At 40.5% G+C, this 12589-nt stretch overlaps 1 protein-coding gene across 3 annotated transcripts in view; it reads left to right on the top strand.

The window, feature by feature from the left end:
* ARNT (aryl hydrocarbon receptor nuclear translocator) overlaps nt 1–12589 on the top strand; it is a 68848-nt gene that overhangs the window by 40817 nt on the left and 15442 nt on the right. For all 3 annotated transcript variants that reach the window (XR_006267351.1, XM_043457628.1, XM_043457637.1), the window contains 6 exons: nt 862–906; nt 2789–3002; nt 5795–6008; nt 7190–7292; nt 11770–11835; nt 12256–12341. Coding sequence is in view for 2 of the 3 variants with exons in the window: in XM_043457628.1 (XP_043313563.1) it covers nt 862–906; nt 2789–3002; nt 5795–6008; nt 7190–7292; nt 11770–11835; nt 12256–12341 (728 nt within the window). In the remaining variant the exon portion in view is untranslated. The remainder of the gene's footprint in view (nt 1–861; nt 907–2788; nt 3003–5794; nt 6009–7189; nt 7293–11769; nt 11836–12255; nt 12342–12589) is intronic.

Genomic DNA, 12589 nt, shown 5'->3' with positions numbered 1-12589 from the left:
ATATTTAAGATGGAATTGATTACTGATAAACTGAACTACCAGCACCAACTACCAACGTTTTTCTTCATTTGCCACAAACCCTTATAGTATTTCAGTTATTCAGAGAAATTTAGTGGTAAACCTTTGTAGCCCCCTCCAGGGAAGAGGGAGTTGATCTAGGATCCAGCAATGTTACAGCTTTATTGCAGAGAAATGGGAAAGTGACAGAAGAGAAATGTACCACTTCAAGATCAAATCATTGATAGGGGATATACTAGATACCTAGCTCTTGGTTTTATTTATATAATTCTCCAGGGAAACCTAGTTGGTTATTTTCTCTGTGAGCACATGTGTGCTGTATGTGTGTTATAGAGAGATTGTGTTTGTGATCACTTGTTTGATGTTCTTAACATGATTTACTGCTTGATTTTTTTTTTTCAATGTAGAAATAGCATATGTGAATATAAGTTTCTTTCCAGATTGGAAGCAGTATGTGAAAATGGTATCCCCTTGTTTAGTTCTTATTCAAATAGTATGTCTGCTTGGTTTCTAAAGAGATAATTGGGTTTCTGTGCTCAGATTATGTTCATTTATAATGAATATTGGACTTGCTTTTATGTTGACCTTTGTCCTGTAAGTTACTTTTCCTTTATTCTGACAAATGGTTTTGTCTAGTTACAGGCAAGGTTCTTGTCTATGTTTCCATTTCCCCCCTCTCTTCTCTGTATCTGTTTTTTTCTGTTATTTTCTTCCCTTCCCTTCCCCCTTTTCTCCTCCCTCTTTTCTCTTTCCCTTTCTCCCCTTCCTTCTTTCCTTCCCCCCTTTTCTTCCTTCCTTTCTTCTTATTTTATGTTTAGCTTAGTTCATTAATTCTGTTTTTAGGTCGGATGATGAGCAGAGCTCTGCGGATAAGGAGAGACTTGCCAGGTAGGAAAATGGTGTCTTTTGGCACGATGAAGTGGATGCTGCTGCTTTTTCTATCCTTTTTTTATTTCTGCTCTTTTCTTCCCCTTTCTCTTCATGTTTTTCTTTGTCTGTGGCAAGAGAGGACAAGATTTTTAGAAGTTTGTATATAACAGGAACTTTGGCTTCCCCCAGCAGAAAGTGGGTGAGTTGAGGGAACTTAGGAATTTAAGAAATTGCTATTAGTTTTATAGATTTCCCTTTATCTTAGCACACTAAGTTTCGCAGAATAAAAAGCTTTTAGAAACAGTGCAGCTGTGCCAGTCAATACTTTAGCAGGAAAATACTTTTATCAGAAAGCCAATAAATATATCTGTGTTTGCAACTAGTTCCTAGTCTTTAGACCTCAGTATTTACTCCACACCCTTCTAGAAAGCTCACCCTTTTCCTGGATACACTCACAGCCTAGATTACCTTGTCACAACAGTACTGGTGTGGCTTTGGTGAGTGAATCTTGTGGTTTCTTAGAAAAGCTTAGCAGCCTTGATGTGGCTATTTAAAAGATCAGTTTTCTGGATTTCAGTGTCAGAAACCTGTCAGATACAAGGAAATGGGAGCTTTATGTTTAAGAGTAGAATTTTATGTTTCTCAGGCAGAGTAACTAAATATGGACCGACGCTCTGAGACCTGTTGTTACCTCTTTCAGCGGGGTCACAGTCTCATTTTGCTGCCATTTTAACTTACGTCTGCTAACGCTTTCACGTTTCAGAAAACTGGTGTGGTATGGTGGGAAGAACATTGCATTCATTGGGAATGGGGGGCCCTTGGAAAAGTCGGTTAACTGCTGGACATTAGTTTGCTCTAATCATAAAAAAGAGATTTAAGTTGGATTCATTGTTTTCTTTTTGTTTGTTTGTTTTGGCAGAGAACTTTTGTTCAGATAGAATCTTTAGTGGTAATAGAAGTCCATAAAAAAGAGAAAAGAAAGCTGCTCAAAACAGAAACAGAAATGCAGTATGTTGTTTGAGTCTCTCCTTGAAGCATTCCTATGGAAGATACTGAGGAACTGTTAGGCTTTTCAGAAATCCAATTCGAAAAATATTGAATTATACTTTTAGCAGTAATTTTACCCTGATTTTGAGGAAATCAGTATTGGAGATGTTTTCTGCTTACCGTGGTGAGATCCAGATTGTCTGTTTTCAGGCCTTTAAGCATCTTCCTTCCTATTCCCCCTTTCACTTTGTCCCAAATTGGGCATCCTAAGGGACTTCTAGTAAATGGTGTCTTATAAATCTCTTGAGCTCAGTGTACTGGCACCACACCCAGATAGACAAGCTAGGGCCTTGTGCATTAGGGGGGCAAGTAGAATGTCCAATTCTGCCTTCTAGTGTTGAGAATAAGAGAGATACTTAGAAGAAACAATATTTTATAGACCAGGGGAGTCTATACTAATCAATTCTCGTATCAACTGTTGAGCAACATACTTCTGTTGGAAAAAATTGGTCATTTTATGTTTTCAGCCTTTAAAAAGTTGAATTGGTAAATAAGAACTCAGCCAAGCTGAGGAACTTAAGTGAATAAAATCAACGTTTTTTAAGACTGTCATTTCTTAAAACACTTTTTGTTCTGAGGGAGTGGTAATTTACATAGGAAGTGAAGTTTCCGAGTTAGAGAGATTTGCTGGTATCCGCTTGTACTCTTGTCTACCTTGTTAGTTTCTATTCCATGCTTGCTCTGCATGAGAAGCTTGGCAGACCTTACTCTAACATCTGAGACTTAAGCACCACTAAATCTAAGTACCGCATTTCTTCAGCAGCTCACTTGGTATCCATGTCACTCTCTCTGCTTCCAAGTGGCCAGATATGACCACCTGGATGGGGCTTCTCCTCTCTCTCTCTCCATGCAGGGAAAACCACAGTGAGATTGAACGGCGACGACGGAACAAGATGACAGCCTACATCACAGAACTGTCAGACATGGTACCCACCTGTAGCGCCCTGGCTCGGAAACCGGACAAGCTCACCATCTTACGCATGGCCGTTTCTCACATGAAGTCCTTGAGAGGAACTGGCAACACAGCCACCGACGGCACCTACAAGCCGTCTTTCCTCACTGATCAGGTCTCTGGGAAGCACACGTGAGGGGGTCTAGAATTTTTTGAAAGTTTTGATCTTTTGGAGGTGGATGCCCATAATCCTGAAGTGTGTGTTATATTGGGAATCAGAGCAGAGCTGAATCTGTAGATTCTTTAAAGGACAGGAATTCAGTTCTGAAGGAAATATTCAGGTTATAGGAAAGTCAGTTTTGATCCCTGACTATGGCATTTATTATCCTTGAAACAGAAGTAGAGAGGAATTGTGAAAACTATTTAGCACGCTGACAGGTATTTTAGAACTTTACTTATGAATCCAGTCTGCAGGGTAGAAGAACAGTGGGATCTCAGGGATGACTGTGTTCATGGAACCAGTCCTTTTCCCTGGCTTTAGGGTTATAGAAGATGAAAGTAATATATTTCTTTTTCTTGAAACAGCTTCCAGTTTTAGTGATGAAAGGAATCTAACAGGCAGTTGTTGTTGCTTAGAGATATGCTCTGTTATATTCAATGCACTATGAGAGAAATAGAAAGTAAAAACATTTCCAGCTTTTCAGAAACTCAGTTTGAATGTGAATATGTGAGTAGTAGGATACACACATAAGTGAAAAATGAGAAAAATGCGTATGGGAAGAAATGCCTTTAAAGAACTTATTAACAGTTTATATAGGATTAAATATATGTGTTGGCTTCCCCCATGGCTCAGCGGTAAAGAATCCGCCTGCAATGCAGTAGACGTGGGTTCCCTCCCTGGGTCGGGAACATCCCCTGGAGGAGAAACGGTAACCTACTCTAGTATTTTTGCCTGGGAAGTCCCATGGACAGAGGAGCTGGCGGGTTACAGCTCACAGGGTTGCAAAGAGTCTGACACAACTGACAGAGTGAGCACACAGACACACACAAATGCATATATACTAGCGGGATGGTAAAGCAAACGGAGCGGCTAGGCCTGAGTCAGAATAGTCAGCAAAGACTTCAGAGAGCATACGGTAGCCATGTTCTGTTTTGATTGTTGAAAGTATCACTTACTTATTGCAGAAAATTTCAGAAAATACAGGACGTATGAGGAAGAAAAAACTGACCTGTAATGCCATCCTTTTATTCAGAGGATCAGAAGGAAGGAAGGAATGTGGTTTGGAGGAAAGCACCAAAACTTTTCCCAAATAGGATGGTCTATATGAAAGCACATATAGCACAGATTATATATATATGTACATTGAAAAAGCTAATCAATTTGTACTGACAACACAGTTTCCAGTTAGGCACTTTTTGTGAGCTAACCAAGTACTTTGTGCTGTTAGAAATGTAAAGAATGGTAAGAGGTAGTCATAGGTAAAAACATGTGTAAATAAATAAATCATGATGTAAACACAGAATCCAATCTATATCAGAGGTGCAATAATAAGTCCTGTAGAAGTGTAAATATGGAAAGTGAAGAATAGGGGAGTAGTGTTGTAAATATTGGAAATAGCTTGATTAAAAGCACTGTGAGAATAATCAGGTTATTCAAGGAAAATCAGTTTAGCATGCCCTGGGAGATGATAATGGAAAGATAGGCTGGGATCTGATGAAGGAATATTTAAGTGTTATGTTAAATAACTGAGATTTTAATTTTTAGGCAATAGGTAGCTATAAAAAATTGGTAGCATTTTGAGGATGGATTGGAAAGAGTGAAAGCAGGGAGACCATTAGTCTTGGCATGAGATGACATTATATTTAAAAATAGAATTGATAAGCTGAGTTATCACTGGAGTGTGAGAGATTAGTTAGATTTTTTAGACCTATACCCTGAGAGGAAAGGGATACTGTTAGTCAAGAAAGAGAGTACTGGAAGAGCACAGAGGATTGTTTTTGAAGAGGGAAATACTGCTGGGTTTTGAGATGTTGAAATTGAATTGCTGATAGAATGTCTATTTGGAGATGCTTAGTAGATTTTAGGCAAGTCTAGAAATGTAGACTTGGGAATCATTTCGTAGTGGAGAAGTGGATATGATTTCTCAGAGAGAGAGTATGGAATAAATAGAGGAGAGAAGTTAAGACAGAATGTTGGAATTGCCCGCACTTGAAACTTGAACAGAGGAAAAGGAGCTTGAAGCAGAGAAGAGACATTTGGAAAGGAAGTAAAAGTTTGGGAATGGTGTCATAGAAGCTAGGCAGAAATAAGTTTTAAAGGATAGAATGAACAACACTGTCAGATCTGTAGTGACATTGTGTACAGACTCTGGAAAGAGCACTTGAGTTGGCAGTGGGGAATACCTTATTTGTAGTAACCTGCTGAAGAAAGATGCAGTGATTGAGAGTGAGATTGCAGATGGACTGAGAAATACATGAAAAGGGAGTAGAGTCAGTGAGTATGACATCACTCTTAATTTAAGCTTGGCCCTGGAAGAAGAGTTGGGCAGAGTTGAGGGAAGTTTTGTATAGAATTAGGAAAACTTGATTATGTTTAAGATTTGAGGAGAAAGAGAACAATATGAATATTTGTAGAGCATCATCCTAAGAGACCAGAGAGGGTGAGATCAAGAACTCAAATTTTTGTTAACGGTAAGCATTTTTATTATCTGTCTTGAGTTCTGAGGTAAAGAGGAGGGAGGTGGATAGCGACATAGACACACTGATGAACTATCTGTTGGAGAAAGCTACCTTGTCAGTGAAGGTGATTATATTTAAGGTACAAAGCCGTGCCTGTGGGTCGAACAGAAGGCCACAGTTGTTTATGGAAAGATATGTATGGTCTGAAGGGTCTTCCTTCTTTCCATAGTAACATTTGTTTTTTTTAAAAGAGTTTGGTATTAACTTGTATTTCTCTTCCTTGGGCAGGAACTGAAACATTTGATCTTGGAGGCAGCAGACGGCTTTCTGTTCATTGTCTCATGTGAGACAGGCCGGGTGGTATACGTCTCTGACTCAGTGACCCCAGTTTTGAACCAGCCGCAGTCTGAGTGGTTTGGTAGCACGCTCTATGACCAGGTGCACCCAGATGACGTGGACAAACTCCGTGAGCAGCTTTCCACTTCGGAAAATGCACTGACAGGTATGAGCTATGTAGATGGGAGATGAGTGGCAAGTCCTTTCTTCTTTTTTTCTGAGATAGAAGAGGTATTTTAATGCTTAAGTTTTCCCATCGTATCTGGCAAAACTTTTAGAATTTTCTTCTTTCATGAATATAATCTATACTTTTTATCCACATGCAAGTAATATATTTTGTAGCTCATCCTTAGAAAATGTTTCATTAGTGACAGTGTTTATATAAAAGTTTACTTTAATCTTAATATTAGTGTAAATACACCATAAAGGCCAAACCTATAATATCACCACCTCCCTTGTCATTTTAAAAGAATTAAATTATCCATGTTTATGTCTCATTTGTATGGGTAATTACTTGGTATTTTTTCTACCAAGTTGTGCTTGGCTTTGACTTTGTACTTGGTTCTGTGATGATAGATTTTTATTTTAGAGAGGAATGGTTATCGTTCAGTATATCAGGTGTTTTTTGTTTGTTTGTATCTGCACTATTTTTCTGTCTTGTTTTTGTCCCCCTCTCCCAGCTGCCTCTGTTTAATGTTATTCAGTCCTTTTGCCAGAGTTTGGCTGAAGGAAATAAGTCACATCTGCTGCTAAGCAATCTGGAAAAAATTTTAATGTGGAAGCAGATTAAAGCTGGTAATTGAAATCAAATCCATTACGGTCATATTAACGTTGGTATTTAGCTTTCCCTTCTTTTATGTTTTTATGGATTTCATTTTTCTAGTTTTTCTCAAAAGTTCCCATTTGGTTTCTATATAATATAGGAGGGACAATTTTAGCATGAGACAGATGCGTTTTTCTATAGCACATAAAATTATTTGTTTTTAAACCAATGACATTCACTCTGTGTGTTTGTGTGTGCGTACCTGCATGCATGTGTATAAAAATAATCAGTCCCAAGAACATAACCTTGCTCTTGCTTGCCAGCTCTACCTACTTCTGCTCCTGTCTTCCCTTGCACAAAGTTATTTCCAGTGCTGCCTTTGAACTGAAGCATAAGATTCATTGATGGGAATCGAGGTGTTTTAGACTTGAAAAAAATCCACCTCATACTTGGCTTATTCTGTTATAAGCAAGGAGATTGAGGAGCGTCAATAGGCTATTTACTTAGCTTTGCCTCCAGTATCTCTCCCCCTCTTCCCTGCACACAAGAGTGTACTCCAGACTCTTCTTCACATCCTTCTTCAGGGCGTATCCTGGATCTGAAGACTGGAACAGTGAAAAAGGAAGGTCAGCAGTCTTCCATGAGGATGTGTATGGGCTCAAGGAGATCATTTATTTGCCGTATGAGGTGAGTGTCAGGATGAGGATTGTGACTTGTCATAGGAAGAATTCAGAGTTGAGGGTTTGATTTCTGGTCAGAAGAGTTAAACTTTTAAATCTAAGCTCCAGGTAGATTAAATTCAACTCTCAAGACGTGATTTAGTCATAACACAAAATAAAGTGATAAGCAAACTAGTATTTACTGAACTCTTCTTATGATAGTTGCTTATGTGTCATCTCATTTTCCACAACTGCCCTGTAGAGTAGAATTCAAGGTTACTATTTTGCTGATTTAAAAAAAAAATGACACAAAGAAATTGGCTTCCCATATTTGATTCAGATTTTATTTTAATCCATACTAGTTCGATGCCAGTATCTCTCTTTTTTCTCCTGGTGTATTCCTAGACAACGTCCATGTACTCAGGCTACTTCTGCCCCCCTCTCTTCCCTTTAGTATAAATTTAAGACTTTCTGATTCCTTTCACTTAATATTTAACATTTATAAGTTACGTACTGTACATTTTAGGATTCTGAAGAAAGGATGGTAGTAGTTTTCATCACAGGTAGAGAGAACATCTCTTCATGTCACAAAATAAATTCAGATTGTGTAATGGAAATTGACTGTTGAGAGGATGCTTATTAGAAGTGATGAATAGGATATTAAGAAAGGTTTCCTGGGACTGATACAAAATTTAATATTATGTGGCTTAGTGGTTTGGAGTAGCTTCTAGACCCAGACTACTGGATTTATCAGTTATCTTCTGACCTTGAATGGATTAAATGACTGCTTTGTGTTTTTATTTCTTCACCTAATATTGGGAGTTATATCAGCCTCATAAACTTGTTATGAAGATTAGATGAATAAATATATATAAAGATGCTTAGGACTTCTCTGGTGGTGCAGTGGTTAAGAATCCACCTGCCAGTGCAGGGGACACAGGTTCGATCCCCGGTCTGGGAAGATCCCACAGGCCTCAGAGTAACTAAGCTGTCGTGCCACAACCACTGCCTAGAACCTGTGCTCTTCAACAAAAGAAGCCTCTGTAGGTCTGCGGAATTGGCGGCAGCGGCCACGGCGGCATCTGCGAGCCAAGGCCCAGGCAGGGCATGGTGGCGCCAACGGCCTTGTAAGAGCGAAGTTACTGTGGGGCCCGCCACGCGCTGGCGGCCCTGACATGGGCGCCAGCGGCTCCAAAGCTGGAGGCCGGTGGCCCAAAGGCGGCGGTCCCTGAGCAAGCTTTGGTGTGACCGCGAGGCCGAGTCGTGTCCCCCTTCGTATTCACGCGCCATGGCTCCATGTTCTATGACGAGGATGGGGATCTGGCTCACGAATTCTATGAGGAGACAATCGTCACCAAGAACGGGCAGAAGCGGGCCAAGCTGAGGCGGGTGCATAAGAACGTGATTCCTCAGGGTACCGTGAAGCTGGATCCCCCCGGCATCCACGTGGATTTCTCTGTGATCCTCTATGAGGTGTGAGCCTGGGGGGTGGCAGGCATAAACACCCCCTGCCCCAGCAAGACACCCCTAGGCTCAAGGTGTGGCTTCCATTGAGGAACCTAGGCTGGGGCCACAACAGTGAAGAAACTCCACTGGCCTGGAACCTTCAGCTGTGAGCGGGGCAGTCCTACAGTGCTGGTTGGGTGTTGGTTTGTATGTGGACCAGAGGTGGCTGGAAGCTGGTGAGGGCTGATGGTGGAGTTACCAGTCCACCTTTCCCAGCAATCCCTACAAGGAGCATGGCAGGGCACCTGCTGGTCAGGAATGCTTGGTTCCTGTGCCCCTGCCTGGCCTGCATTCTTCCAAGCTTGCCTAGGGCCCAGCCCTGCTAGAGGTTACAGCACTTTACAAGCAAGGTCTGCCTTTTTCCAGCCCCAGGGCAATGGGAGCTCTACAAAAGTGGGAACTTCCTTTCCCTCACTTCCTTTACCCTCTCTTTGGAGCATTTCAGCCGTTTGCTACCTCAATTCCTCCTGTGTTGGACAGAGGCTGGGGGCAGAACAAGCCCAATTTTTCCTGCCAACCTGCCCATTTGTTCCCAGCCCCAGATGGATGGACAATTTGCTGGCTTTTAATAGGAGTAGGGACTGGTGTGGGAGGTTTCTCCCTCTACCCAGGGCTGGCCTGATCCCTCCCCGCTGCAACTAGTTGTCCCCCCCCCCCCAACCCCAAGTTGAGAGGGCATAGGATGGGGATCAGGAAGGGCTCTGGATGCCTGTGCCCCATCCCACCTACTGTATTTAATCCCCCTTGCCCTTACACATCTGCCACCCTGTGGTGAGGCCCAGCACCCTAGGGCTGGTGCCAGTAGCTCTGAGGAGCCCACCACCCCTTTTCCTACAGTATACCCCTCCTTTCAGGATCAGTCAAAAGAAAAGTACTGGAGCCCCTGGATAGGGGCAGAAAGGAGAGAACAACCATAATAGGAATACTTAAAATGTGAAAGCTTGTAAGTAGTTTAGTCCATGATGTTGTTGGGGCAGAGTCTGATTTCTACATAGAAATGATTTTTTTTTTTTAAATTCCTTACAGTGCAAACTCTCTGCTTTAAGCGTGTGAGAAATGGCTTGGGGAGGGTAGTCCTCAATCTAGGAAGGCTGTTGTGTTATTTGTTCAATAAAATTATTTGTAGACCCTGGAAAAAAGAAAAAAAAGCCAATGTAATGAAAAGCCCACTTGCTGCAATTAGAGGAAAAGCCCACGTGTAGCAATGAAGACCCAGCACACCAAAATAAATAAATTTTTTAAAGATGCTTAGAATAGTGCATGACACAAAATTCTATGTATGTTTTATTTATAATTAAAGAAATGAGAGAAAGAGAGTAGTGAGAATGGGAGAGAGTGTACCAATATGTGGAAATGGCTAATGCAATGGCATACGGAGGAGCAAGCTAAATAATAACGTGATTGTGTGTGTCCTAAGTTGCTTTAGTCGTGTCTGACTCTGCGATTCTATGGACTGTAGCCCTCCAGGCTCCTCTCCTCCAGGGGTCTTCCCAACCCAGGGATCGGACCAGCATCTCTTTAAGTCTCCTGCCTTGGTAGGCAGGTTCTTTACCACTGGTGCCACCTGGGAAGTCCTAGATAATAACAAAATACAGCAAATAGATTTTGTTGCAGCATAGTGCTGGGGTCTACAAACTGCAACTCTCTTTGTAAATAAGGCTTTATTGGAACATAACCATGCCCATTTATTGACATACTGTCTGGCTGCTTTTATACTTTTAATAGCAGAGTCAACTAGTTGTAACAAATTGTTTGGCCTACAGAGCTGAAAATAGTTACTGTCTGGTTATTTACAGAAAAAGTGTACTAACTCCTGATGTAGAGAATATCTCCATTTGTAGAGCATTTAGAACATTTTGACTTAAAAACTCTGAGACAGTTAACAAGTTTTAGAAATATCAAACCTGACTTCTTTATCTTTCATTGTTAGGAGCATTGTTGCCAATTTTCTGTGTCAAGTTGTATCCAGAGCCTGATATCTGGCTGTTGAATGATGAAAACTTCTTTGATAGTGCAGCTTTTTTTCTTTAATTTATTTTTTTATTGAAATGTTGTTGAATTACAGTGTTGTAGTAATTACTGCTGAACAGCAAAGGGACTCAGCTATACATATATCTATGTATACATTCTTTTTCATGTTCTTTTCCATTATGGTTTTTCACAGAATATTGAATATAGTTCCGTGTGTCATTCAGTAGGACCTTTTGTTTATCCGTTCTGTATATTCCAGTTTGCATCAGCTAACCCCAGACTCCCAATCCAAACCTGTTCCACCTTTGTCCCCCTTTGCAACCCCCTGTCTGTTCTCTGTGTCCCTGATTCTGTTTCATAGATAGCTTCATTTGTGTCCTATTTTAGATTCCGCATAGAAGTGATATCATATGTTATTTGCCTTTCTCTTTCTTACTTCACTTGGTATAATAATACCTAGATTCATCCACGTTGCTGCAAATGGCATTCTTTTTTTTTTGGCTGAATAGTATTCCATTTTATGTATGTACCACATCTTGTTTACCCATTCATCTGTAGATGGACAATCAGGTTGCTTCCATGTCTTGGCTATTGTGAATAGTGCTGCTACGAATGTAGGAATACATTTATCTTTTTTAAATTACAGTTTTGCTGGATCATATGGTAATTCTGTTTTTAGTATTCTGAGGAACCTCCACAGTGGCTGCATCAACTTGAATTCCTCCCATCAGTGCAGGAGGGTTCCCCTTTCTCCACATCCTCTCTAGCATTTATTTGGAGACTTTTTAATTATGACCATTCTGACCAGTTTGAAGTGGTACCTCATTATAGTTTTGATTTGCATTTCTCTATTAATTAGCAGTATTGAGCAACTTCTCACATACCTGTTGGCCATCTGTATTTCTTCTTTGGAGAGATGTCTCTTTAGATCTTCTGCTCGTTTTTCGATTGGGGTTTTTTTTTTTTTTCAAGTTGTATGAATGATAGTGCATCTTAATTGCTTTTAATCTCTCTGTTCATTGAAACAGGTGTGGCAATAGCTCTGTGGATTCAGTCTCCATGAATAGGCTGAGCTTTGTGAGAAACAGATGCAGGTGAGATCTTAAGCAGTAAAAAAAAAAAAACAAAAAACCCAAAGGGATGGTCGGGTACCTGTAGAGATCATCACATTTTCAACTATCTTACTATAGTACTTCCTTCAGCAGCCCTTACCCTCATCCCTCACTTCTCAGTTACATTTTTATTTTTCCTGAACTTCTAAAGCATCTTTTGCTCATCCTGTATAAGGAAGTTACACTCCCACTTTACCTGCTTTCTTCCTGCTGCAGTACCTTTCAGTTGCTTTACTTTGGCAAAGGTAAAAAATATGGTGGTCACTTTTGGGTGGGAAAGGTCCAAGTATAGTCATCCTATTATTTAAATACCCAATAGCCTAAAATTAAAGGTACTAAGCCAGCATTGCTTTTTAAATGATACTGAGTAAAGTTTTTTCCTCACACCTGTAATTTTTCTAGGAATGGACTTGGCTCTGCAAAGGATGGGGAACCTCATTTCGTGGTGGTCCACTGCACAGGCTATATCAAGGCCTGGCCCCCAGCAGGTAGGAAAGTTGAATAGTGATTTCTTTCTGGGTGCAGCTAGTTCCTCAGAGTCCAAGAAAGTTAGCTAACATTTATCATATACCTGTTGCATATGAAATGTGCTTTGGTATAAACTATAAGAAAATAGGAAAGAAAAAATGGACTCCTTCCCTTCCACTATGGATTTTCTATTCCAGTTAGGGAGATGGATTTCTCAGACTTGAAAATGACTCAGTATTGGCTGTGTCTTTTACTGGAACTAAAGGTC

This window comes from Cervus canadensis, chromosome 2 (genome assembly GCF_019320065.1).
Source record: "Cervus canadensis isolate Bull #8, Minnesota chromosome 2, ASM1932006v1, whole genome shotgun sequence".
Lineage (NCBI taxonomy): Eukaryota > Metazoa > Chordata > Mammalia > Artiodactyla > Cervidae > Cervus > Cervus canadensis.
This window is presented reverse-complemented; position numbering and strand designations above follow the sequence as displayed.